General features: G+C 34.3%; 4 protein-coding genes across 4 annotated transcripts; 3 read left to right on the forward strand and 1 right to left on the reverse strand.

Annotated features, from left to right (window-relative positions):
* Nucleotides 1–1,795: 1,795 nt before the first annotated feature.
* Nucleotides 1,796–2,827, reverse strand: LOC135140089 (brachyurin-like). Its single transcript, XM_064070501.1, has 3 exons — nt 2,722–2,827; nt 2,459–2,670; nt 1,796–2,407 (listed from the first exon to the last, which is right to left on the reverse strand). Exons 1-3 carry the CDS (start codon nt 2,776–2,778, stop codon nt 1,864–1,866), a joined length of 813 nt encoding a protein of 270 aa, XP_063926571.1. The 5' UTR covers nt 2,779–2,827; the 3' UTR covers nt 1,796–1,863.
* A 5,587-nt stretch (nt 2,828–8,414) lies between these two features.
* LOC135134690 (chymotrypsin-like) lies at nt 8,415–9,433 on the forward strand. Its single transcript, XM_064063461.1, has 3 exons — nt 8,415–8,517; nt 8,570–8,784; nt 8,830–9,433. Exons 1-3 carry the CDS (start codon nt 8,464–8,466, stop codon nt 9,377–9,379), a joined length of 819 nt encoding a protein of 272 aa, XP_063919531.1. The 5' UTR covers nt 8,415–8,463; the 3' UTR covers nt 9,380–9,433.
* A 5,893-nt stretch (nt 9,434–15,326) lies between these two features.
* LOC135135663 (serine protease persephone-like) lies at nt 15,327–20,250 on the forward strand. Its single transcript, XM_064064798.1, has 6 exons — nt 15,327–15,383; nt 15,432–15,646; nt 15,699–16,251; nt 19,242–19,304; nt 19,358–19,572; nt 19,620–20,250. The coding sequence occupies exons 1-6, from the start codon at nt 15,327–15,329 to the stop codon at nt 20,176–20,178; spliced, it is 1,662 nt and encodes a 553-aa protein (XP_063920868.1). The 3' UTR covers nt 20,179–20,250.
* Nucleotides 20,251–23,947: 3,697 nt separating this feature from the next.
* LOC135139997 (brachyurin-like) lies at nt 23,948–25,193 on the forward strand. The gene is made up of 3 exons (XM_064070376.1): nt 23,948–24,259; nt 24,312–24,526; nt 24,574–25,193. The coding sequence occupies exons 1-3, from the start codon at nt 24,203–24,205 to the stop codon at nt 25,130–25,132; spliced, it is 831 nt and encodes a 276-aa protein (XP_063926446.1). The 5' UTR covers nt 23,948–24,202; the 3' UTR covers nt 25,133–25,193.
* Nucleotides 25,194–25,232: the final 39 nt, after the last annotated feature.

Consider the following 25,232-nt stretch of genomic DNA (forward strand, 5'->3'; position numbering starts at 1 on the left):
GTTGGTCCAATGTAATACTAATTATAAGTGTTGCCTTTAATTTAATTAATAAAATAAATTGACTTCATTATTTTTTTTGAGCCACCTCTTAAGCAAATCTAAAAAATATGAATGGAATGATAAATCACAAGTACAAACTCATCATATTTTTTGCATTTTAGATAGGATTTATTCAGCAAAATTTAGGGGTGGCGTCATCAATATTTTTAGGGGGGATGAACAAATACATTATGAACAAAAGTTTACCATGCTTATGATAACTTTAAAATATCTCCAAGATTTCAAAGCATTCGGTTTTGTAATTCCTGATTAAACCGATAAAATAAATTTACGCATTCATTGATTTTTTTGAGTCACCCTGTATATGCAAATCCAAAAATATGAATGGAATGATAAATCACAAGTACAGACTCATCATATTTTGTACATTTTAGATAGGATTTATTCAGCAAAATTTTGGGGTGACGTCATCAATTTTTTAGGGGGGATGAGCAAATACCTTTTGATAAAAAATTTACCATGCTTATAATAACTTTAAAACATCTCCAAGATTTCAAAGCATTCGGTTCTGTAATTCCTGATTAAATAATAAAATAAATTCATGCGTTCATTAATTTTTTTGAGTCACCTTTATATGCAAATCGAAAAAATTTGAATGGAATGATAAATCACAACAAGAGACTCACCATATTTTGTACATTTTAGATACGATTTATTCAGCAAAATTTTGGAGTGACGTCATCAATTTTTTACGGGGGAAGAGCAAATACATTTTGATAAAAAATTTACCATGCTTATGATGATTTTAAAACATCTCCAAGATTTCAAAGCATTCGGTTCTGTAATTCCTGATTAAATCAATAAAATAAATTGACGCATTCATTAATTTTTTTGAGTCACCCTGTATATGCAAATCCAAAAAATATGAATGGAGTGATATATCACAAGTACAGACGCATCATATTTTGTACATTTTAGATAGGATTTATTCGGCAAACTTTTGAGCTGACGTCATCAAGTTTTTGGAGGGGATAACCAATTATATTTTGACTAAAGATTTATGATGATCTTTAGAGCCTTAAAACATCTGCAACATTTCAAAACATTCGGGTTAGTAGATTCAAAATTAAATTGCAAAATGTTGTTTTACAATTTTGATTTTTTTTCCAAAAATTTGGACGTTTCGGCTAAAAACTCAATTCGGAGTCGTAAACTACATGTGTAGGACTATGTTATTTTATACAATTTAAAACCCATTTACTATGTACAATTTTGATGTGACGTCATCGCATTAGTGGTGGGGATGATTAGACAAATTTTGGTTAGCGTTTTACCATCTACATGATATTCCTAATATAAGTACAAAATTTCACAACAATCGGTCCAGTACTTTCGGAGATTAATAAACATAAAATAATAAAAATGCGGGACGGCAGACAGACGGACAGACGGACAGACAGACGGAAATGGAGACCTATTTCTTCGTCTTCTAGGGGTCATGAAAGATCGAAAAAACGTAAAAGTAGAGAGTCCGCCGACGGACTCAATTGCAATACTTCCTTTGCTTACGCTCGGGAAGTAAAAAACGCAAAATCAAATTTTGTCATTTTTCAAAGAAGCGAGGTATGTTGGGCTTTACTTCGAGGGTAAGGGAAGTTCTGTCGAAATAACAGTCTACCATTTCTTTTCTCACCCATCAGCTGTATGTATATATGGATCTGCAACAAGCCATCTCAGGATGCTGTATGTTGTAGTGTATAACTTCCAGGTTATGCATTAAAAATAAAAAAGAAAATCTAGTATAAAAATTTCTTTATTGTAACCATGTATTTTCCAAGAATTAGAACACTTTTGAAAAAAAAATTACACATCGGTGTTGCTCTGCAACCAGCTGACGAAGCTGGTAACTCTGGTAAAGGCCGATGGGTAACCACCAGGGCAGTACTGTACACCAAAGGAGGTGATACCAATCAAAGTCTTTCCAATAGCCAATGGGCCACCAGAGTCACCGCTGCAGGTACCGGTGTTTTGATCTCCAGACGTACACAAGATGGACGACTCCAGCGAACCAAAGATTTCTTCGCAGTCCCTGTTGCTAATAACTTTCAAGTCGACTTCGTTAAGAGTATCGGAGATGCTGTTACCATGACCATCGGTCAAACCCCAACCGCTAGCAGTGGCGGTTTCGCCAGCAAAATCACCATCATTTGCACTTGGCAAGTCGACAGTATTGACGGCGTCGTTCAGTGAAACAGCTTGAGGAAGACCAATAACAGCGATATCGTTGATGATTTCGTCTCCATCGTACCTTTCGTGGACCTTAATGTCGTCACTTTCAATCTCCACTTGGGTATCTTCGTTCTGGTTGATGTTGTGTGCTCCCAAAGTTACGTAGGCTTGACGAGCGCTAGACGACCACAGAGTTAGAAATTTTCTGGTAGATCATGGGAAAACTTACCCATCGCCGCAATGTCCAGCAGTAACGACGTAGTTGGCAGAGATGAGAGAACCACCGCAGTACCACCCTTCGCTGGAAGAGTAGACTTCAAGGAATGCTTGCCAGGGGATGGAGTGGGGGGTAGCTTCCCGTCCACCGATGATCCTGGGGCTAGGATTGGTGATGGTCTTGATGGGTTGTTTGTACAAATTGCGGTAGCTCAATTTGGTAGCCTGAGAAATACAAATGAATGAAGACAAGAAAAAGTGGAAGTAGGTGCTTACTTTTGGTGCGGCCGAAGCCAAGGCGATGAGTGCTAGAACGATCACTGCTGTTTTCATTTTGGACTGGTTTGATTGAGGTGAGGATTCGGTAACTTATATAGTTGGCTAGTTCGGGGTCTTATCGCGATTTTAAAAAAGAAATGATGATGGAGATGATTTTGAAGAGGTACTTGAGTTGTGAGAATGGGAGATAACGATGATGTAGCAGAATTTTTTAGGGGAAGGTAGGAGAAAATGTATACGTTAGAGTAAAAATTAGGATCCACGGTTAGAGAAATTTAGACCGTATTTACAGTGATAAGCATCTGTTTGATATTGGAAATTAAGTTTTTCCTTGAAAAACAAAAAAAAATTTTCTTAATGCCTGGAAGATGATAGATCAGAAGTTACGGAAGGATTTGCTGTAGGCAAAACAATAGGATAAGTAGGTACATAAGTAGTTAAATAACATTATCAAGTTCTGTGAAGACTTATGCTCTCTTTAACGTAAATTCTAAAATTGATTGTAACAACTTGATGGATCACTGCAACAGTAAAGTGCCACGTTACATATTTCCAATATTTTGATAAAACGTCTTCAATTTTTTTCGCGATTCTTTCAAAAGCGTTTTATCATCTCCATGCTAAAGTTACGGTACTTTTAGATTCTAACTAATTAGTTTTAATTAGTTTTCTAATTTCGAAGATCATCTGATTGATAAAACCTCAAAAGACAGATGGCTAAAAAATCACTCTATCATGCGATATTTTATCAGTTTTACCCACTTCTCCTATACTACAAAATCCACTCGATACATTATCTACATGTACAATAGTACTACCAGAATGAACTACTTATTCAAAATACTTCACGACATTGTCATTATTGTTAAAATTATCAAATAAAAGCACTTTATTGTTGAAACAATTAAACATGCTTTTGTGAAAAGATTAGGGTACTTATCTCACTTCCTGTCCAATTACGAAAACAAGATCCAACTGAAATGATCAGTAACCTTTAGGAAAGGTTCGGAAAATCGAATAAGTAACAATTCTAAGAAACATGATTCTACATTTGTGGAAATAACACCAACAGTTCTCGCACTTTTTACAGGATTATAGTTTCAAGCAATTTTAAAACATCAGATAGCTCCACAGATTTTTTAAGATAGCTTGATCTAGTAAACATAAGCGGTTAGTACCAGTAGGCACTTCCATCGCTATTGATTGAAACAATAAATGGAAAATTCTGTTAAAAATCATTCAGAAATAATCTTCCTGCACAATGACTTTGGTACTACTTGACCTTACTAGGACATCTTCAGTTCTTTTTTGTATGAAGTCCGAGTGTTGAACTGACAAATTTTGTTCTAAAAAGATTGTAATTCCTAAGAGTGATTTGTGCGAATTTTGGAACCAGGAGTACGAAAAAAGTAGTTTCCCGTTTCCGTTGGTCTGTCTGTTTGTCTGTCTGGTGTCTGTATCCATTTTTATTAGACACGTAACCTCCGAAACTGCTGTACCGATTGTTCAATTTTGTATGTAAGTAGGTATATTAAAAATATCATGTAGATGGTTAAATGCTAACCAAAATTTTTGCTAATCATCCCCACCAACAATTTGATAACGTCATTTCAAAGAATTCTATGTTTATTTGATTTAACTGTTATACAACAATACAGTCCTATAAGTGTGGTGCACGAATCCGCTTCGAGTTTTTCCTTAATTTTTTATCTATTTTTATGATGTAACAAATTTTTTATTGATGAAATTAAATTACCCCACTTTCTCGAAAATGTGGCCCTCTTTATTTAAAAATGTGACACCTTGGGACCCCTTGGAATATATTTAATAGTCTTTTCATAACAAGAAACTTAAAGCATCTTCAAAATGGTAAATTTTTATAGCGAAATATGAATTTTGCAATTCATCATAATTGAGACAGGGGCGGGTTGGTGGGGCTTAGTCTTCATATAGTTTTCTCTCAACAATAGATTATTTGAAGTATCAAATGGTGAACTTGATATTTTAAGTATTCTATTGTTGAAAGAAAACTGTATTAAGAGAAAAAAAAGGTAAAGATTATACCCCACCCACCCTCCCCAATCTCAATTGTGATGAATTTTTCATTCCTCGTGAGCAAAAATTTATTATTTTGAACATGTTTTCAGTTTCTTGTTATGAAAAGAAAATTACAAATATTAAAAAAACAAGGATAAATATAAGCCCCGCCCACCCACCCTATCTCCATTGTGATGATTTTTTTATTTCATCGAAAACCAAAGAAGCGAAATTTAATTGCAAAATCCATATTTCCCTACAAAAGTTGGCCATTTTGAACATGTTTTAAGTATCTTGTTATGAAAAGATTACATATAATTAAAAAAAAACATAAGACATGTTCATAATGGTAAATTTTTCTAGAGAAATATGGATTTTTCAATTAAGCTCCTCTCCTCGGCTTACGACGAATGAAAAAAATAGCGCATATTTTTTTACAAAATCAGAAAAATTCAAAATAGAAAAATACCAAGCACAACATAAATTACATACAGATTAATTAGATCGTATTGTCGTAGTTAATTTTTTCTGTTACCACAATTGCTCCCTACCTATTTAAATATAATTCATGTAATGTGACATACAAAAAGTTATTAGTATTAATTAGTCAGCTATGATACACATATTTTTTATGCAATGCTTTCCTCAATTACTTCTATGTAAATTATTTGTTTTTCTTACGTGTACAAATATTTTGAATAACTCTGAATAGCTGCAAGTTTCAAAAAACAAGCCAGGTTTTGCTCCACATTCAAAACAAAATATAAGCCCCGCCCACCCGCCCTATCGCAGTTGTGATGATTTTCTTTATTCGTCGTGAGCTGAGGGGTGGAGCTTAATTGCAAAATCCATATTTCTCTACAAGAATTTAACATTTTAAGCATGTTTTAAATTTCTTGTTGGTAAAAGATGGCCATGTGTATTACGAAAAAAAGGCAAAATATAAACCCCGCCCACCCGCCCTATCTCTATTCTGATGATTTTTTTTTATTCGTCGTAAGCCGAGGGGCGGAGCTTAATTGTAAACTTCATATTTTCTTAGATAAATTTACCATGTTAAACGTGTTTTAAGTTTCTATGAATAGAAAAAATCATCACAGTTGAGACGGGTGGGTGGCCGGGGTTAAAATTTTGCCTTTTTTTCTTAATATACACAGTATCCTTTGAACAATCGATACCCAAAAACATGTTTTTAATTTCTTGTAAAGAAATGAGAATTTTGCAGTTAAGCTCTGCCCTCTTGGTTCAGGGCGCAAAAAAAAATTCATCACAATTGAGACAGGGCGGGTGGGCGGGCATACATTTTGTCTTTTTGTTTTAGTATGTGTAGACTTCTTTTCGCAACATGAAACATACAACATTTATTTAAAATGGAAAATTTGTATAAGGAAATATTGCAATTGGGCTCCGCCCCAAAATTGCGAAATGAATATTTCCTTGCAAAAATTTACCATTTTAACCATGCTTTAAATTTCTCTTTAAAAGATGGCTTTGTATATTAAGAAAAAAAAAGCAAAATATAAGCCCCGCCCACCCGCCCTGTCTCAATTCTGATGACTTTTTTTATTCGTCGTGAGCCGAGAGGCGGAGCTTAAGTGCAAAATCCTTATTTCATTACAAAATTTACCATTTTAAATGTGTTTTAAGTTTTTAAGAATAAAGAAAATCATCACAATTCTGATAGGGCGGGTGGGCGGGCTTATATTTTGTTTTTTTTTCTTAATCCTACATTGGTATTCTTTGAACAACTTGATACTCAGAAATGCTTTTAATTTCTTGTAAAGAAGTAAGTATTTTACAGTTAAGCCCCTTGGTTCACGGCGAATAAAAAAATCATCACAATTGAGACAAGGTGGGTGGGCGGGCTTACATTTTGGCTTGTTGTTTGAATATGTGTAGATTTCTTTTTACAACAAGAAAGTTATTTTTAAAAATTTAAAACCTTCTTGGGGGCCCAAATGTATTCTTTTAAAAATGTGAAACCTTCTCTGGGGTTCCAATTATCGTTTTTAAAATTGTAGAACCTTCTCGGGGGCGCCAAATGTTTTTTTAGAATCTAAAACCTTCTCGGGGGCCCCCAATTGTCTTTTTTTTAATGTGAAATCTTCTCGGGACTCCCAACTGCCTTTTTTAAAAAAGTAAAACCTTCTCGGGGACCCCAAATGTTTTTTTTTGAGAATGTGAAACCTTCTCGAGGGCCCATATTGTCTGTTTTGAAAATCTAAAACCTAGTCGGGGGCCCCAATTGTCTTTTTTTTAATGTGAAACCTTCTCGGGTTTCCTAACTGCCGTTTTTTTAAATCTAAAACCTTCTCGGGGGCCCCAAATGTCTTTTTAAGAAGGTGAAACGTTCTCGGGGGCCCCAACTATCTTTTTTTAAAATAAAAAACCTTCTCGGTGGCCCAAATGTATTCTTTTAAAAATGTGAAACCTTCTCGGGGTCCCATTTATCGTTTTTAAAATTGTAGAACCTTCTCGGGGGCGGCAAATGTTTTTTTTATAATCTAAAACCTTCTCGGGGGCCCCAATTGTCTTTCTTTTTAATGTGAATCCTTCTCAGGGCTCCCAACTAGCTCTTTTAAAAATGCAAAACCTTCTCGGGGGCCCCAAATTGCTTTTTTGAGAAGGTGAAACCTTTTTGGGGGCCCCAACTATCTTTTTTAAAAATGTAAAACCTTCTCGTGCGCCGAAATTGTCTTTTTTTTAATGTGAAACCTTCTCGATTGCCCCAAATGTCATTTTTAAGAATGTGAACCTTTATCGGGGGTCCCAACTGTCATTTTTTAAGAATATGAAACCGTTTCGGGGACCCCAAATGTATTTTTTTCAGAATGTGAAACCTTCCCGAGGGTACTAAATGTATTTTTTTTTATTGTGAAACCTTTTCGGTGGAGCCAAAAGTTTTTTTTAAAATGTGAAACCTTCTCGGAGGTTCCAACTGTCTTTTTTTAAGAAAGTGAAACCTTGTCGAGGGTCTCAACTGTCCTTTTTTAAATAAGGCTAAACCTTCTCGGGTCCCCCAAGTATTTTTTTTTTAATATTAAATCTTCTCGAGGCTTCCAACTGTTTTTTTTAAGAACGTGAAACCTTCTATTTTTCTATTACACTGTGACTAGTACCTTTTATATTGTTTTTACTCCACGAAAAAGTAAAATTTCGCAAAATCAAATTTTATAATTTTTCAGGGAAACAGCATTTGCTAGAGTGTACTTCAGAAGCGAGGGAAGTTCTGTCGAAATAACTTTTTGAGTTTGATTAGCCCACACAATTTGTCTATGATCTATGGCGCCGGTACTGCCACAAAAGATAAAAATCGGTTCTATAATCGTAGTAATTTTTTAATTTATCGCTTTTAGTGGACTTTTCTCTTTTGAATTAATCGATGGCCTTATCAAAATTTCAGACGGCACGTATTTTTTGAAGTACACTCTTGAAAGTGCAAACAATGTCGATATTTTGCGATTGCATCAACAGTACCGCGCAGCAAAGAAAGGGTTAATCGATTTAGGGCAAGTAATTTTCGGGTGGTACTTCACCGTATTGACTTGACTTGATTGCGAAAACATAAGCTTGATTAATCTTCCGGCGATAATACAATGGCACCATTAGATAACGTTAATCCATGTCTTCGAACTCTATGACAAGTACTCATACTTACTATATAAGCACATTTTTTTTGTTTTTTTAAACAATTGAGTAACAATGAAAAGCATTGTTTTCTTAGCGCTAGTTGCTTTGGCAGCCGCCGCCCCTAAGGTAAATATTGTGACAATTTTCTTGGTATTTTCTAATCAAAGAGACAACATAGGGGGCACAACTGCAATTTCGAAACCTTTACAAGAACCCAGTTGGTGAGATTAGAACTAAACCATCTCCTCACATAATCGGCGGTCAAGAAGCTGAACCCCATTCCATACCTTTCCAAGTTTTTCTGGAGATGTACACTGACAACGGTGGCTGGTACTGCGGTGGTTCTCTCATTTCTGCGAACTATGTGTTGACGGCAGGACATTGCGGCCAAGAGTAAGTACTACTTTGTCACAATTCTCTCTATTTAAATGTTTGTAGTGTGACGAGAGCTGTGGTCACACTAGGAGCTCACCAACTTTCAGAAGCTTCGGACGGACAACTCGAAATTGAAAGTACCACCGTGACGGTTCATCCCGATTTCGACTATGACCTAATTGTTAATGATATCTCAGTGATTCAGCTTCCCGAAGCTGTGACTTTTACTGACACGATTTCCCCTGTGGTACTGCCAACAGATTCGAGTAGTACCTATACCGGAGAAACTGCCAGAGTTAGTGGATGGGGTTTGACGGACGGTTTTGGTAACGCATTGTCAGACGTGTTGAACTACGTGGATGTCAGAGTTATTAGTAACAACGAATGTGCGGAAGATTTTGGACCAGTTGAGGAGACCATCGTTTGTACATCTGGAAACGACAAGACTGGGTCTTGCAGTGGAGACTCTGGAGGTCCTTTGGTTGTAGATGGGGTTCAAATCGGGATTGTGTCGTTCGGAATGACTTATTGTCTGCCAGGGTATGCTTCAGCATTTACAAGAGTTACAAGCTACTTGGATTGGATTGCTGAGAATACCGATGTTACTTTTTGATTTTAAATATTAATAGTGTTAGGGTGCAAAAATTAATAAAAGATTACTAAATTACACTTGTAGTACTATTTTAAGATTTTAAGTTTGATAAGCCGGGAGATTTTATCGCCTTATAGAAAAGTAGGTCCTTGTGATGATAACTTCAAGTGCTTCAATACAATACTTATGTAAATTTTCACCTTTTATGCTAAAGGTCGCGCGTGATCTAGCAAAAACAGTGCGTGAGAGTAGAGGGGCGAAGCGCCTATTTATTTGGAGAAAGGTTGCAATTTATTCATTGTTTGAAAAGTTGTTAATAGGAACTGTCTCTGTTGTAAAATTGTTCAGAAGACAATTTTATTTCTTTTCTTTTATATCTTAACGACTATTTTTTTGTCGTTTTTTTCATAAAAAATGTGAAATTTTGCAAATGATATGAGGGTAACTTCAAAAGAATTATAACTTTTCTCTGGAAAGGTATTCTTTATACTGCATTCGTTTTTTTTTTTTTTATTATTATTTAAATTACAATTTTATACGTTATAGGTAATTGGCGCATCATTAGGTTAAGCTGGTGTAGTAATACTATTTTTATCCCACTTGTGCCTTAAATAAATTGACCTTTGAACTAAGCTCCTGATTCCTTTGATAATATTAGTCATTAATTGATAGATCGCTTTTAAATAAACAGTGATACTATTATCTGGCAGGTGACAGACCTCTTGAAACAATTTTTTCCTAGATGAAGCATCTAGATTGCTAAAGTGTGTAGACAAAATTATCAGTTTTAATCAATATCGATTGTTCTACAAGATTATGTGAAAATTATTGTAACATGAAATAATAACATGAGCAATAAAGGTTATTATTATTATTATTATTATTTTAATAAAATATGTGCAATATTCTCTCTTGCACTGATTTCAAACTTAATAACAAAAATTTTGAAAGAAAATAAACCATGAATACATAAATAACAGTTCAAAAATCCATGACGTGATAAAAATCCAAAAAAAAATCGCGCAAGTTGTATTTAGAATTTTTTTTAGATTTATAAATAAATCTGTTTATAATGTATATGTATGTATAGATCGAATATTACATTGTTGTTAAGGGGGAACGCTAGACGAGAGACAAGTTTGAATTGGGCGCCATTTGTTGCCTTAAACGCAACCAGCAATTCTTCTTTAAATCTACCTGACGCGCTGGGATAGACGACTACCGGATGTGGGTCATAAAAACATCCTAAGCCGATAATGCCGATTAATGATAATTTATGACAGGTGGCCCACAACATACCTTCAGCACAGAATAATCATTTCTGGTATTCTTTTGACATATTAATTTTAATATTCGAGATAATTATTATATTATTGAAACACAATTTAGACACTGTAGAGCAAACAAGGCTTATCAAGTCCGTCTATTAGTTTATTCGCCTAAAATGAAAAAATTGAAGAACCGAAACATTGCAAAATCCCAGAACTGAAATACTGAAAAACTGAAAAATGGAAGGAAAATTGAAAAATCGAAAAAGTGAAAAAATTCAAAACTGAAATCTTGAAAAACAAAAATGGAAAGAAAATTGAAGAATCGGAAAAGTGAAAAAATCCAAAACTGAAACATTGAAAAATTCAGAAATCGAAAAATTGAAAAATCACCATTGAAGAAAGAATTGAAAAATCAAGAAATAGAGAAATGGGAAAATCAAAAAATCAGTTAATCGAAAAATTGAAAAATCGAAAAATTTAGATACGTCAAAAATTGAAAACTGAAAAATAAAAAAATTTAAAAATCGTAAAACTGAAATATCGGAAAATTGAGAAATCGAAAAATGAGGAAATTCGAGAAACCGAAAATATGAAGAATCGAAGAATAGTAATATGTCGAAAAATTGAGAAATCGAAATCGAGCAAAACTGAAGTATCGTAAAGTTAATAAATTGAAAAACTAAAAATTCAAAAAATCGATAAATTGAACAATCAAACAATCAAAACATGGAAATCCCAGTAAGTTGATAAATAGGAAAATTTAAAAAACAAAAATTTTAAAAATCCAAGAATTCAACAACAAAAAAAATCTAAGCCTGAAAACTCAGAAAATCGAATGATCGAGAACTCAAAACATCAAAGAAAACAAAAAATCTAAAATTTAAAAATTCGACAAATTGAAAAATCATGGAACTGCAAAATCGAAAAGTCGAGATAGTGAGAAATCTAAAAATCTAAAACTTTAAAAACTGAAAAATTAAAATATCGAAATATTTAAAAACCGAGAAACACAATATCAAAAATTTGAAAAATTGAAGAAACGAAATATTGCAAAATTCCAAAGCTGAAATATTGAAAAACCTAAAAATGGAAGAAAAATTAAAGAATCGAAACAGTGAAAAAATCCCAAACTAAAACATTGAAAAATTGAGAAATGGAGAAATGGGAAAATAAAAAAAAATGGTCTAAAGAGTTTAGACAGTACTTCCCTCGCTATCGGAAACGTGACGACTGCATGCCTATTATGTTTTCTTTTTCACATTAGATTTCAAAGCATTCGGTTTTGTAGTTACTGATTAAATCAATAAAATAAATTTGCGCATTCATTAAATTTTTTGAGTCATCCTGTATATCCGAATCCAAAAAATTTGAATGGAATGATAAATTACAAGAAAAGACTCATCATATTTTGTACATTTTATTTTAGATAGGATTTATTCAGCAAAATTTTGAGATGACGTCATCAATTTTTTAGAGGGGATAAGTAAATATATTGTGATTAAAATGGTCCTGGTTTAATAACAAAAAAATATTGTTCGTCTATGAAGCAAGCTCGTCTTAGACAAAGTATTCGTAAAAAAAATATGTCATAAAAAAATGTACGTATGCTGGTCCCGACTGCGATTATGGTTTAAATATTTTTTAGAAAATCCTGTCATGGATGTAGAAACATTTGTGACAGCCAAAGAGGTTTTTTTGAGAAAATTATCTTTGAATTTAGACCAAATTGAAATAGACACTAGGCAACAGGTACATTTGGGGAAAAGAAAGAGAAATTAGGGTTACGGCTTCAAATTTTGGACGTATTTACAAACTTAGACCGACTACAGCAATAGCTAAAACTGTGGAGTCTCTACATTTAGAGGTAATAGTCATACATACTATGGACAGCAAAGTGAGGAAAAAGCTGTCAACTCTTTTGAAATAAATAAAAATATAAAAACTGAACGGTGTGGCTTGTTTATTTCAAAACAATTTCCTTACTTGGCTGCTAGTCCAGACAGGGTTTTAGAGGATGGGAGTGCATTAGTCGAAATTAAATGCCCTTCAAAATCGCAAGATTTGTCTTGCGAAGAAGCGGTTAGAAAAAAAAAAATAATCAAATTTTGTACATTGACAGACAGAGAATTGAAACTAAAAAAAAATCATGATTACTACTTTCAAGTCCAAGGACCAATGCTTGTTACGGGTATTTCACAAGTTTATTTTGTTGTGTGGACACCCAAAGGAATAAATATAGAAAAAATTTATAAAGACGAAGAAATATGTAAAAAGATGACAGATAAACTTGGCAGATTTTACTTTGGCGCATTATTGCCCGAAATAATTGATTCAAGAAGAAAAAGGAACCTGCCTTTGCGAGAGATTTTTTTAAATAAATAAAATTTGTTTCTATTTTTTTTATGTACTTTAATAATTTATTAGCAGTACATTTTTCATCACCAAGACTTGCATATTTTTATTATAAATATATTTTGAAAATTATCTCTCTGCAAATGAAAATATATACGAGCACTTTTTTCGAGTAAACAATGAAGGGAGAAGTTACTGGGCGCAGGGCTTTTTTAAAACGCCTCCTTTCTGGGATAAGTAGTAGATACACTTAGCTACTTATACGTGTTAAACAAAAGCTGTATTTTATATATTTTTTATTATTATTATAAATATGTTTATTAGTTTTATTAATTAACAAAGCAAAATATATATTAACAATAATATTACAATTAATTTTTAGTAATCATGTGTATTGAATTCAGGATCTTGAGTGGAGTAAAAATATTATAGTTCTCCAGTTTTAATTCGGTTTTATGATAGTGCCTCTTTGCGTAAAAGTTAATTTCCTTAACAATAGATTACTACGGCCGGTCCTGGCGGCTTGTTACAAAATTGAGTTCCTTGCCATAAATTAGAAAAATCAGTCGAGAACTCTAACAATCAGCTTATGGTAGAGCAGGCGATAAGGGTTTTATAGTGAACCAAAAGCTATAAGGTTATATGGCCATCATAAAAGTAGTTGACCGCAAATAAATACCCCCTTTGTGTGGTTCGCACTAAGCTTACCGGTTGGCAATAAATCATCTTCTAAACATTTCTTGCTCATATTTAACAGGGCCGGCTTTCAAAGCGAGTGGTTATTTCGGAACCCTCAGGTAGTAAAGAAATAGTGGAGTGGTGGATTTTCATATTTACTGAAAGCCGCCCCTGAACGAAACCACAAGAGCCGGTCGAGCTGCAGTGGACACGTTATTTACGACCCTAAAACCTTTTCTATTGTAAACAACGTAACTTCGACACAATGGGATGATTTTATGATGGCCATATAACCTTATAGCTCTTGGTTCACTATACCTGGAAAGTCGCTTCCGTAAATTTTAGTGGCGCTCCTATCGGCAAAGTACTGAACTAACTGCTCAAATTCTGTCGAATTGATACCCATTTTTTCAGTAATTGTTAGTTTTTATTAAAAACTCTGCTAACCAATAGATCATTAATTTTCCTCTGATATTCCTGTTAAAATTATTCGACGTATTTTGCATTAATTTGTGGTATATTTTGATTTTAATAAACACATTATTATTTAAACAAATTGTACCACTAACAAACATTTAATGACTCTGCGCCCTGTAAAACGTGATGTTTTATCCATGTGCGAATTTTCAAGCGATTCTATGATGGTTATGACTCAAAAAACTTGAAAAGAAAAAATACAATGGTGCTTTTTTTACGATATTTCTCAGCCATATTTTTTTAATTGAGTGAACTAGTCTCTGCGCTCTAGAATATGAAAAAAGCTCAGTTTGATGTGTGATACATCTATATTTATATCATTTTTTTCATACAAAAAACCAAAAAAATGTTATACCTCGTCTAGCGAGTCCCCTTAACATTTAAAAATAAAGAAATGAATAAAAATTCAACTGACTAAGGTTTCAAAAGTATTTTTAAAAAATAAAATGTTTTTCCACCTTACCTGCAGATATACTAAAAAAATAAGCCCGGATTATCAAATTTTACATTTATCTCAGAGATTATATAATACACTTTTTCGAAATTTCGATAAGATATTTAGTAGCATATATTTTGGGAATGATGGGCCTATAAATAAAAATGATGTATTCGTCCTCTTTGGAAAGTTGAAGACGTGACGAAGAAAAATATCAGTGAATGATGACTTCAACAACCACTAAGCAATATGCTGTACGAGGTGTGCTTTAGAAGTCAGGGAAATTCTATGTATAATTTTACAAACATTTTTATATTTAACTAGGTAACAGTTTTTCGTATTTTTGGCACCTGTGTATTTTAAGCAATTCTAGAACGTAACTCTGTCATCAAAAATAAAATGCAAAAAATAAAATAAAACGAACATTGATAAAAAGTCTTACCTAACTGAAGTCCCATAGTGTTACTTACAAACTGTATTCCATTTTGGAAACAACTATCTAAGTTACCTATTTGTTCCTTGCATCATGCGTCACCTATTTTTATTTTTTTCTAAACGAGACTGACAATGAAACAAAGGCTTCAGCAAAATTAAAATATAATCGACCACTTAGAGCCCCTAATTCTAACTAACGCACTAATCTCAAGTGACAGCCGTCTGAGAGTCTATCTCTGCATTTTTTCCCTTAAGAAAAGCTGATAGCATTCGCAGGTGTATAAATACGTGAAAATTTTAACCAACTTGCACAGACAACATGAAGACAGCTATCCTTATTTTGGCAATCGCAGCCGTGGCTTTTGCCGCCCCCAAGGTAAGTTCCCCAAAATCTCGTCCAAATTTTTGCTAACTCCAAACCCAGGCAACCAAATTGCACTTCCGCAATTTGTTCAAACCTCCAGTGGGCGAAATTACCGTCCGACCTACACCCAAAATCATTGGAGGACAAGAAGCCGTACCTCACTCAATTCCGTACCAAACCTTCTTGGAAGTATATTCTAGTAGTGAAGGGTGGTACTGCGGTGCGTCTCTCATTTCGCAGAACTACGTACTAACTGCTGGACATTGTGGCGACGAGTAAGTTTGTCCTATTAAAATTTTTATTTTGACTAAGTACTTTTTTTTTTAGAGCAGTCGAAGCTCTAGTTACTCTCGGAGCCCACACACCCCTCCAGAGTGAGAGTACTCAAGTACAGCTCACCAGTACCGACATCACAGTGAACCCAGCTTACGACGCTGACGAGATCACTAACGATATCGCAGTCATCAAGCTCCCAGAGGCTGTTACTCTCACGGATGCCATTCAGCCGGCCACCTTGCCGAGCAGAGCTGACGCCAACAATAATTACGCTGGTGCTACAGGCAGAATTAGCGGATGGGGTTTGACTGACGGCTTTGGCGATGAGTTGTCAGACGTGCTGAACTATGTGGATGTTGAAGTTATCTCGAACAGGGAGTGCGAAGACATTTTTGGTTCTTTGGTTAATTCGATTGTATGCACTTCTGGAGACGAAGGCACTGGATCTTGCAGTGGAGATTCGGGTGGTCCTCTTGTTGTGGATGGGGTGCAGATTGGTTTGGTGTCTTTTGGAATTGTGTATTGTTTGCCTGGATTTCCATCGGCTTTCACCAGGATTACTAGTTTCCTGGATTGGATTGAAAATAATACGGACGTTCAGATTAACTAAGTATTTTGCTTAGTTTGGGCGATTCGTGGGTGTAAATAGGGATTATTTAAGGACCTATTTTCCGCCAGTTGGTGAATGTATTAAAATAAGTTTAATAAAATTGCATCAACAAATAAAATTGCGTAGTTTTCTTGAAGTGTACATAAAAATACAAGTAAGTCTAAGATAAGTAAATCTTGATAAGAAACAAAAATATAGATAAAATATAGCCAAATCAGCATGAAGATTTTTTTATTGTCAGTGTTGCATAGCTTCTGTATTTATTCTCAGTTAACAATAAACAAAGAAAATATGTAGTAAACTGTTTTTAATTAATTAGAATCAATTTTTTCTGGTCCAACGGAACGATTGGGAGTGGAATAAATATTTGTGATACCACCTAAGGTAAGTTTTTATACTACTTTTTCTCCATAACTTACTCCACAACGTTTAGGAAAGTGACCAGCTGAGAGCCTATAAAAACTTTTTTTTGTAGTAGGTCGATTTCGTTAAAAATTGTGTCAATCGTAACGGAAAAGGATGACAAATCAAAATTCTATCGATGATCATTACCAAACTATAATAAAATATATCATAGTTGAAACCAGCACAAGAAAGCATCCTACAGGATGTACCAGAAAAACAAAAATACTGTAAGCTCCTTAATTATTTAAAAAGTTATCTCGGTTTTGTATATTTTTAATTGTGATTTTGGCATATCAGTTGAGTACCTTCACACCAGACACGATGAGTAATTGCATGTTTATGATGATTTTTTCCGAACGTTGAAATACTTTCACAGTTCTTATTACCTATGAATTCCGCTGATATCAATATCAAAACAAGCAAAGCGTATAAATTGGTACTTAACTACGTTGCCACAAGAAGGCTTGAATTAACCATGACAAGGAACTAGGTCAAACCACACGCAAACAGGTTACGCACGATGCGAATTTTTTTCTAAACTTGTCAGAGATGGAATCTTTGGATTACTTGGTGCGTTAGAATAATTAATGCTCGGATAGTATGCAAAATTGATGGTGTTTCTTGCAAACCTTGCCGCAAAGCAGTAAGTTAAAATATAGTTTCAGTACTTAGACTAAATTATTAATTATTTGTTTTCTTTTTTTTTACAGATTTCGAGCACAAAGAAACATCTTATAGACCACCACTGCAGAACGCCTCTTCACAAAAGAAACTGTGAAAAAAGAAACTCAACCAGTGTAACTCAAACATCAACAACAGATAGAGTTTCTCCTATCTGTTGTTATCTGCCAAAAACGAAGAGAAAACATTCAAGTTCGATTTATGCCAGGGCATGCTTGCCTCGAATATTCCATTAAATAAGTTCAGTAATTCTACGTTTAATTCATTTTTGGAAAAATACTGTAAAAGGACCATTCCAGACAAAAGTACTCTCAGGTAAACAACTGTAGATAAATGTTGCTGTTTGCAAAATAACTTTATTTACTTTGTTTTTGACGAAACAACACATGTATGCGGCAGATATATAGCAAATATATGAGTTGCTACTTTATCTGCAAACTTTGTGTTAGATTTTTCCCCCGCCCACCCACCCTCTCTTTTCTTAGAAGGTATCTCATTTGCCAAAATCGGTCTTATCTTAGCAGCAACTAGCCCCGCCCACCCACCCTCTCTTTTCTTAGAAGGTATGTTATTTGCCAAAATTAGTTTTATCTTAGCAAGCTTGTGATGACTAACTTTTACAAAAAATGTCAAAATTTGGAAACATTATAAGCTTACTTATATGCACAAGGCAGGAATTTTGACCAACTTCTCTAGTGGTAGTTGGTTATGTTTTAATGGATTTTTTTGTTATTTTTGTTTTTGTTTATGATTTATAAATGTCTTATTAAAATGTATTTTTTTGGTTTATTTATTAATAAAAAATAACAACTTGTTTTATTAATAATAATGCACAACGATTAATCACTACTGGTTGTTATGATTATTGTCCTAAAAAAAAGGTGGATTTCAGTCACTAACGTTACTAAGAAATCAGAAAGTATTCACGCATTAGGTGCGTGCAGTATTGCCAATTTGACTTTCACAAAATTATGTTTTTTTTTTCGTAATCTACATCAAAAAGAAAAGAAAAAAAATAGGCATGTCCAGATAATGCCAACGTGGTTGGCGAAACGCGTCGGCAAATATTTTGGGTGTTTTCGGTGTTATGGGGATAAACGTTACATCATGTCAGATATGGAAAAAGTATTACGAACATGTTTCATCTATTTGAATAATTTTTTATGAATTCGGTCTGCCTTATATATATATATATATTTTTTTTTTGATAGAAGAAATGTGAGATATTATTATAATTGTTTAAAATTATTATTATTATTAAGTGGAAAATTGTCCGTTGAATTGCAAAAATTCATAGGTTATGATAACAAAATTTTTCGCTCATCCGTCTTACCAAAAAAAAACAATCTTTTCTTAAAAAAAGGTGTTTTTGTTATTACATGTTTTCCTTAATTTTTATCTATTTTGACATTCTCGTAATCACTTGTCTGGTGTAAAAAAAACTCTAACTGAACATGACAACCTACTCATAGAAAATAAGTTTTCTATTCGAAATTGTTTTGATAAGGTACGCTTTTTTACTTTAACCAAAGATAACAACAAATGGAAAGTAAAAAAAATACATATGAATTAAAATATTGCATTTTCATCATTTTGAAATTTTTTTTTCTTGAACTATAATGACTAAAACTCATTTTTTGGGTCAAATTTTCGGTCCTTAATCAATTGTGATTACTTTTTTCCGACATCCATAACCCACTTGTAAAAAGTACATGTTGTTGCATCATGTGCAACTCTATTCAAAACCGTGCACTTACAACTACTATACATTTTTAAATCCCTAATCCTGCTTATGTAAACTGAAGTACCGAATCACTTACTATTATATTAAAGAAAAATATACGATAAGACCAAGTATAAAAGACTGGCATGATTTAATTTTACTCAAAGTGTATTAACAAACCATGAAGCTTATAGTTTTTGTTTTGGCTATTGCAGCCTTGGAAGCTGCAGTACCAAAGGTACGACAAACTCAAATACCCTTCACACGCTAACTAAAAGAAATTTGTTTTAGTTCTCCGACCTAGAGTTTCTTCGTATGTATAAAGATCCCATCAATGAAGTGAAATCCGAATTTGAACTAAAAATCATCGGTGGTGACGAAGCGGAACCCCATTCCATCCCCTATCAGGTTTTCTTGGAAGTTCAAAACGACACTTTCGGGTGGTACTGTGGTGGTTCCCTCATCTCCCAAAACTACGTACTCACAGCAGGCCACTGTGGTTTCTAGTAAGTACATATTTAGTTTTGCACTCATCAGAAACACGTAATTCTAGTGGAGACACCGCCTTCATAACCCTCGGAGCTCATAAAATCACAGAAACTGAAGACACTCAAGTCCTTATAACCAGTACCGACATCATCGTCCACGAAAATTACCATGAAGCTAGAATAACTAATGACGTTTGTGTGATCAAACTCCCAGAACCCCTCACTCTAACAGACGCTATTCAGCCAGTGGTTCTACCTAGCAGGAGTGACATTGACAACACTTTTGAGGGTGCTGATGCTAGAATTAGTGGCTGGGGTTTGACCGACGGTCAAAGTCATGATTTGTCGGAAGTTTTAAATTATGTGGATGTTACGGTCATCAATAACAGGCAGTGTGAGAAAACTTTCGGTATACTTCTGCCATCGGTGATTTGTACATCCGGAGCTCGAAATACTGGTTCTTGTAACGGAGATTCCGGTGGACCTCTTGTTGCCAATGGCGTACAGATTGGTGTTGTTTCGTTTGGAGTTATGGACTGCATTGTTGGGTATCCTTCCGGGTTTAGCAGGGTGACGAGGTTTTTGGATTGGATCGAGACCAACACTGACGTTGTCATAAATTGAGCAAAGTTGACAATATTGAGGTTTATCTATAGAATGTAGTGTTAGTTCAATAATAAAGTTTTGATTAACCTCCACTGGCTGTCTTTGACTAGTTCTCAACCTGAACTTGAAAAGAATGGGAGACATGTTGGATCTCTGCAGCACCATATACAAGTTCGGTTTTTCTCACGATTCATGGATTTATCTACAGAGATGGTTTTCCCATAGAACGATAAAAATAAATAAACGATAATATTATCAATATTTCATATAGGACGCATTTTATGAAGTACTCTCTTAAAAGTGCAACAATGTAAAGGTTTTAACTTTTTTTTTCTTAGACGTGACTTGTAGTTCATTGTAATTCAAAGTCCAATAAGTCTTATCAGTACTAATAACACTCGTTTATAATTTTTTTCATGTTGAACACTTTTTCAGTTTTTTTTACCTACATGATGTTTCGCTTATTTAGAAAATCTCCAAGCAAGCAAAACGTGTATTTAATTTCGTATTTAACTGAGTTTTTATAAAAAACAATGTAATACTTGAATTAGACATGACAAGGAACTAGATCAAACCACACACAAACAGGTTACACACCCGTGGCTTCGATTTTTTTTTAAACGTGTCACTTTAAAAAATTATAACTACTAATATTCATAATCAATCTTAAACAGTTTTTATGAATTCGGCCTTCATTGTCAGAAATACATATACATATGTATTAATTTTTCAAAGCTGTCTAATTTGAAGTGAGCCAGTGATGCTTAGTTCGGTCACATGAAATTTTAATTTGTTTTTTCAGGCTTGGTTTTGTTTCAAGGAGATGGAAGCGTGACCCACGGTATTTACGTTTGTGACTAATTTGACGAATTTAAAGTCATAATTTCTCTATTAGAAGAAACGTCAGACGTCTGTGTGAAAAAATCGGCAGTATAATGCAGTAAAATTTACTAGACTGGAATTTTCCAACTAAACCCTTTATTACTATACCGGAAGTTTGGAAAATGGCGGATTAAATCTTCGCTACGCTCTTAACAATCAACTGGTGGGAAAAAAGTAAAAAAATTCTTTCTCACATTTCGGTGGAATTATAATGATTTTAAAATCGGTTCTTTAGCTACGTTTAACAACTAAACAACACATTAATGATCGCAATAACTGGTAATAAAACTTTTAGTTTGTGGGGGCTGGCAAGTCCCACAAAATTGTATAGCATTTGCATATTTGTATATAATCTTCGTTCACCTGCATGTCGTAATTTTTGTTCAGCCTTCTCAGTAATACTTATCCTTTCCCAGATTTCAAATACCTTCCAAGAGCCCTTTAGACACAACTGTTTCCACCGCTTTCTACCGACCTTTCTTTTCATTTCAATTTCACAAACTCCAGGACTGTTCCCTCAATCGCCGTTCCGACAACATCAAAATAAATACGCCAAAACGCAAGTACTGTTTCAATCACTTGATCACCCCACAGGTTAATATTTCTTTCGCTCATGACCATATTTAATTTCCATTTCAGTTAGAACGTAGGTACAAAGGTATGGTTGTGTTGTTTTTTAATAATTTAAAAAAATTCCATTTGACAATGTGTGCCTGATATAAAGCGTGAAATTTAAAGAAATCTGGTGTTTTGTTGCTGGATGAACTTGAAAAAATCTTTTGAATTTTTAGTGTTTTATTTTTTATGAATTTTAAATGCTCTTCAGGGCCGCAGTGATTTTTTTTAATTCGGGAGACTCTTGAGTACCCATTGTATATTATTGTAGGGACCCATGGACATTTTTTTGTAAATTATTTAAAACAATTTTAGGGGACCTTGGCGTTTCTATTTTTGGAAAATTCGGACCTGACTTGTTTTTGACTAAATTTGGGAACCCGTTTACATTAAATTTCTTACAGAATACGTAATTTGCTTAAATCATTTTTATCTTAACAGATACTAGCCTCACCTACCTGCCCTCTCTTTTCTTAGAGGGTATCTCATTTGCTAAAATTACTTTTAATTTAGCAAGCACTAGGCCCGCCCACCCACCTACTCTTTTCTTAGAGGGTATCACATTTGCCAAAATCACCCTTTACTTAGCAGGTACTAGCCCCGCCCACCCACCATCTCTTTTCTTAGAGGGTATGTCATCTGCTAAAATCGGTCTTATTTTAGCAGCTACTATTCCCGCCCACGCATCCTCTCCTTTTTTACAGGGTATGTCATTTGCCAGAATCAGTCATATCTTAGCAGGTACTAGCCCCGCCCACCCACCCTCTCTTTTCTTACAGGGTATATCATTTGCCAAAATCGATCTTATCTTAGCAACTAGTAGCCCCGCCCACCCACCCTCTCTTTTTTTAGAAGGTATGTCATTTGCCAAAATCAATTTTATCTTAGCAAGTACTGATGACTAACTTTTACAAAAATTAACCAAAATTTGGAAACATTACGAGCTTACTTGCTAAGGTAAATCTGAACAATATTAAGAGTAGTCACCGGAATGAAGAGAGGGTGGGTGAGCGGGGCTACTATTTGTTCATAAAACTTGAAAAAATTGATGGAAAGTTGTTTCGATACCTAAAGTCCAATGAAACATATTCAGCATTTTCGAGTTGAGTTTTTTTTTACACAATTTTGTGGTAACGTCATCAACATTTTTGAAAGGACACAATCTACTTAGATTGGTACAGTGTAACACTAAAAATAACAGTATTGTATTCCTAAAAGTTTCAGGGAAAATAGAGTGAGTCGTCCCTGATTTATTCAATAAAATATATTGGCTCATTCATGATTTTTTTTTGAGCCACCTGTTTAACCAAATCTAAAATATGAATGCAATGATGGATCATGAGTAAAAACTCATATGTTGCACATTTTGGGTAGACTTAGGAATTTAACTCGTTACTATAGGAATTTACAATTTAACATCTTTAAACTTCACAAGTTTTTACAAGATTAATAGGGGCAAAATCAGCTTTATCTTAACAAATACTAGGACCGCCCATCCGCCCCCTATTTTCTCACAGGACATATCATTTGCCGAAATAAGTCTTATCTTAGCAAGTACAAGGCAGGAATTTTGAACATCTTCTCTAGTTGGTTATGGATTTTTCTTTTCAGTCACCATCGTTACTAAGAAATCAGAAAGTAAGCTGAAGGTATTCACGCATTAGGTGCATACAGTGTTGCCAGTTTGACTTTACGTTTTTTCGTAATCTACATCACAAATAATTATTTTTTTGGGAATCCCGAAAACCTAGTACATAACATACTGAAGAGTAAATCTGCCATTTTCCAGACACCCGGTATACATCAATAATTTTTGTCAATATTTTTATTTATGTTTACCATAAATATCACTTGATTTTTGATGTGTTTACCTTTAACCAGAAAAACACACTTATCCCATTTAGTACTTTAGATTATAGCTATAGGAAGCGTGAAAGTGTTTAGATTTTGTCAGAGATAACTTGGTGTTCTATTTTGCGAAAATGCATGATGTAAGCTTTGAATCGATTACAAAAATAAAATGATATTTTGATGCTACTGTTATTTACTTCTCGAAACAAACTCATTGTTTATAAAAATTAGTAATAGATGGAATGCAATTAACCTTGTCTCTAATATGTATAATAACTATAACAATACAAAAATTGCACAAACCGATTAAAATATTGCATTTTAGTTACTTTGGAATTTTTTGTTTCTCTTTCGTTCCTCTGAATTTTTGTATCCTTTCGTGGAGTCTTTTAGAAATTTCAGATTTCGGTTTTAGTTCTGCGACATCTGATAGCACTACAACTTTGGATCTTTAATCCATTCTGACTGCCTTCTTCTATCATTCTTAACATACTTGTAAAAGAACATATTGTTGCATCACGTGCAACTCTATTCAAAACCGTCCACTTACAACCAGTACAAACTTAAATCCCGCATCCTGCTTATGTAATCTGAAGTACCAAATCATCTATTTTATGCTAAGGAACAATATACGATAAGATCAACTATAAAAGATTGACAGATTTTTTATTTAATCAAAGTGTGTGAACAAACCATGAAGCTTATTGTTTTTGTTTTGGCTATTGCAGCCTTGGAAGCTGCAGTACCAAAGGTACGACAACTCAAACATGCTTCACACGCAAACTAAAATAAATGTGTTTTAGTCCTCCGACTTACAGTTTCTTCGCATGTATAAAGAACCCATCATTGAAGTGAAATCCGAATTTAGTCCAAGAATCATGGGTGGTGACGAAGCGGAACCCCATTCCATTCCCTATCAGGTTTTCTTGGAAGTTCATAACGACACTTTTGGGTGGTACTGTGGTGGTTCGCTCATCTCTCAAAACTATGTTCTTACAGCAGGCCACTGTGGCTTCTAGTAAGTACCTATTTAGTTTTGCACTCATCAGAAACACGTAATTCTAGTGGAGACACCGCCATCATAACCCTCGGTGCTCATAAAATCACAGAAACCGAAGATACTCAAGTCGTTGTAACCAGTACCGATATCACCGTCCACGAAAAGTACCATGAAACCAGATTAAATAATGATGTCTGTGTTATCAAACTCCCAGAACCCGTTACTCTAACAGACGCTATTCAGCCAACGGTTTTACCTAGTAGAAGTGACATTGACAACACTTTTGAGGGTGCTGATGCAAGAATTAGTGGCTGGGGTTTGACCGACGGTCAAAATCATGACCTGTCGGAAGTTTTAAATTACGTGGATGTTACGGTTATCAATAATAGGCAATGTGAGAAAGTTTTTGGGATTCTTCTGCCATCGGTGATTTGTACATCTGGAGCTCGCAATACTGGTTCTTGTAATGGTGATTCTGGTGGGCCGCTTGTTCTCAATGGTGTACAGATTGGTGTTGTTTCGTTTGGAATTTTGGACTGCATTCGTGGCTATCCTTCTGGGTTTAGTCGGTTGACGAGGTTTTTGGATTGGATCGAAACCAACACTGACGTTGTAATAAATTGAAGGAGTTTAGAAATAATGAGTTTTGTAATGTCATTTAAATAATAAAATTTGTATTAATCTGCACTTTTAATATTGCATCACCCAATTTGTCATTTCGAAA

This window comes from Zophobas morio, unplaced genomic scaffold (genome assembly GCF_036711695.1).
Source record: "Zophobas morio isolate AGI-343-1 ecotype UQ-CSIRO unplaced genomic scaffold, CSIRO_AGI_Zmor_V1 ptg000004l, whole genome shotgun sequence".
Taxonomy (NCBI): domain Eukaryota; kingdom Metazoa; phylum Arthropoda; class Insecta; order Coleoptera; family Tenebrionidae; genus Zophobas; species Zophobas morio.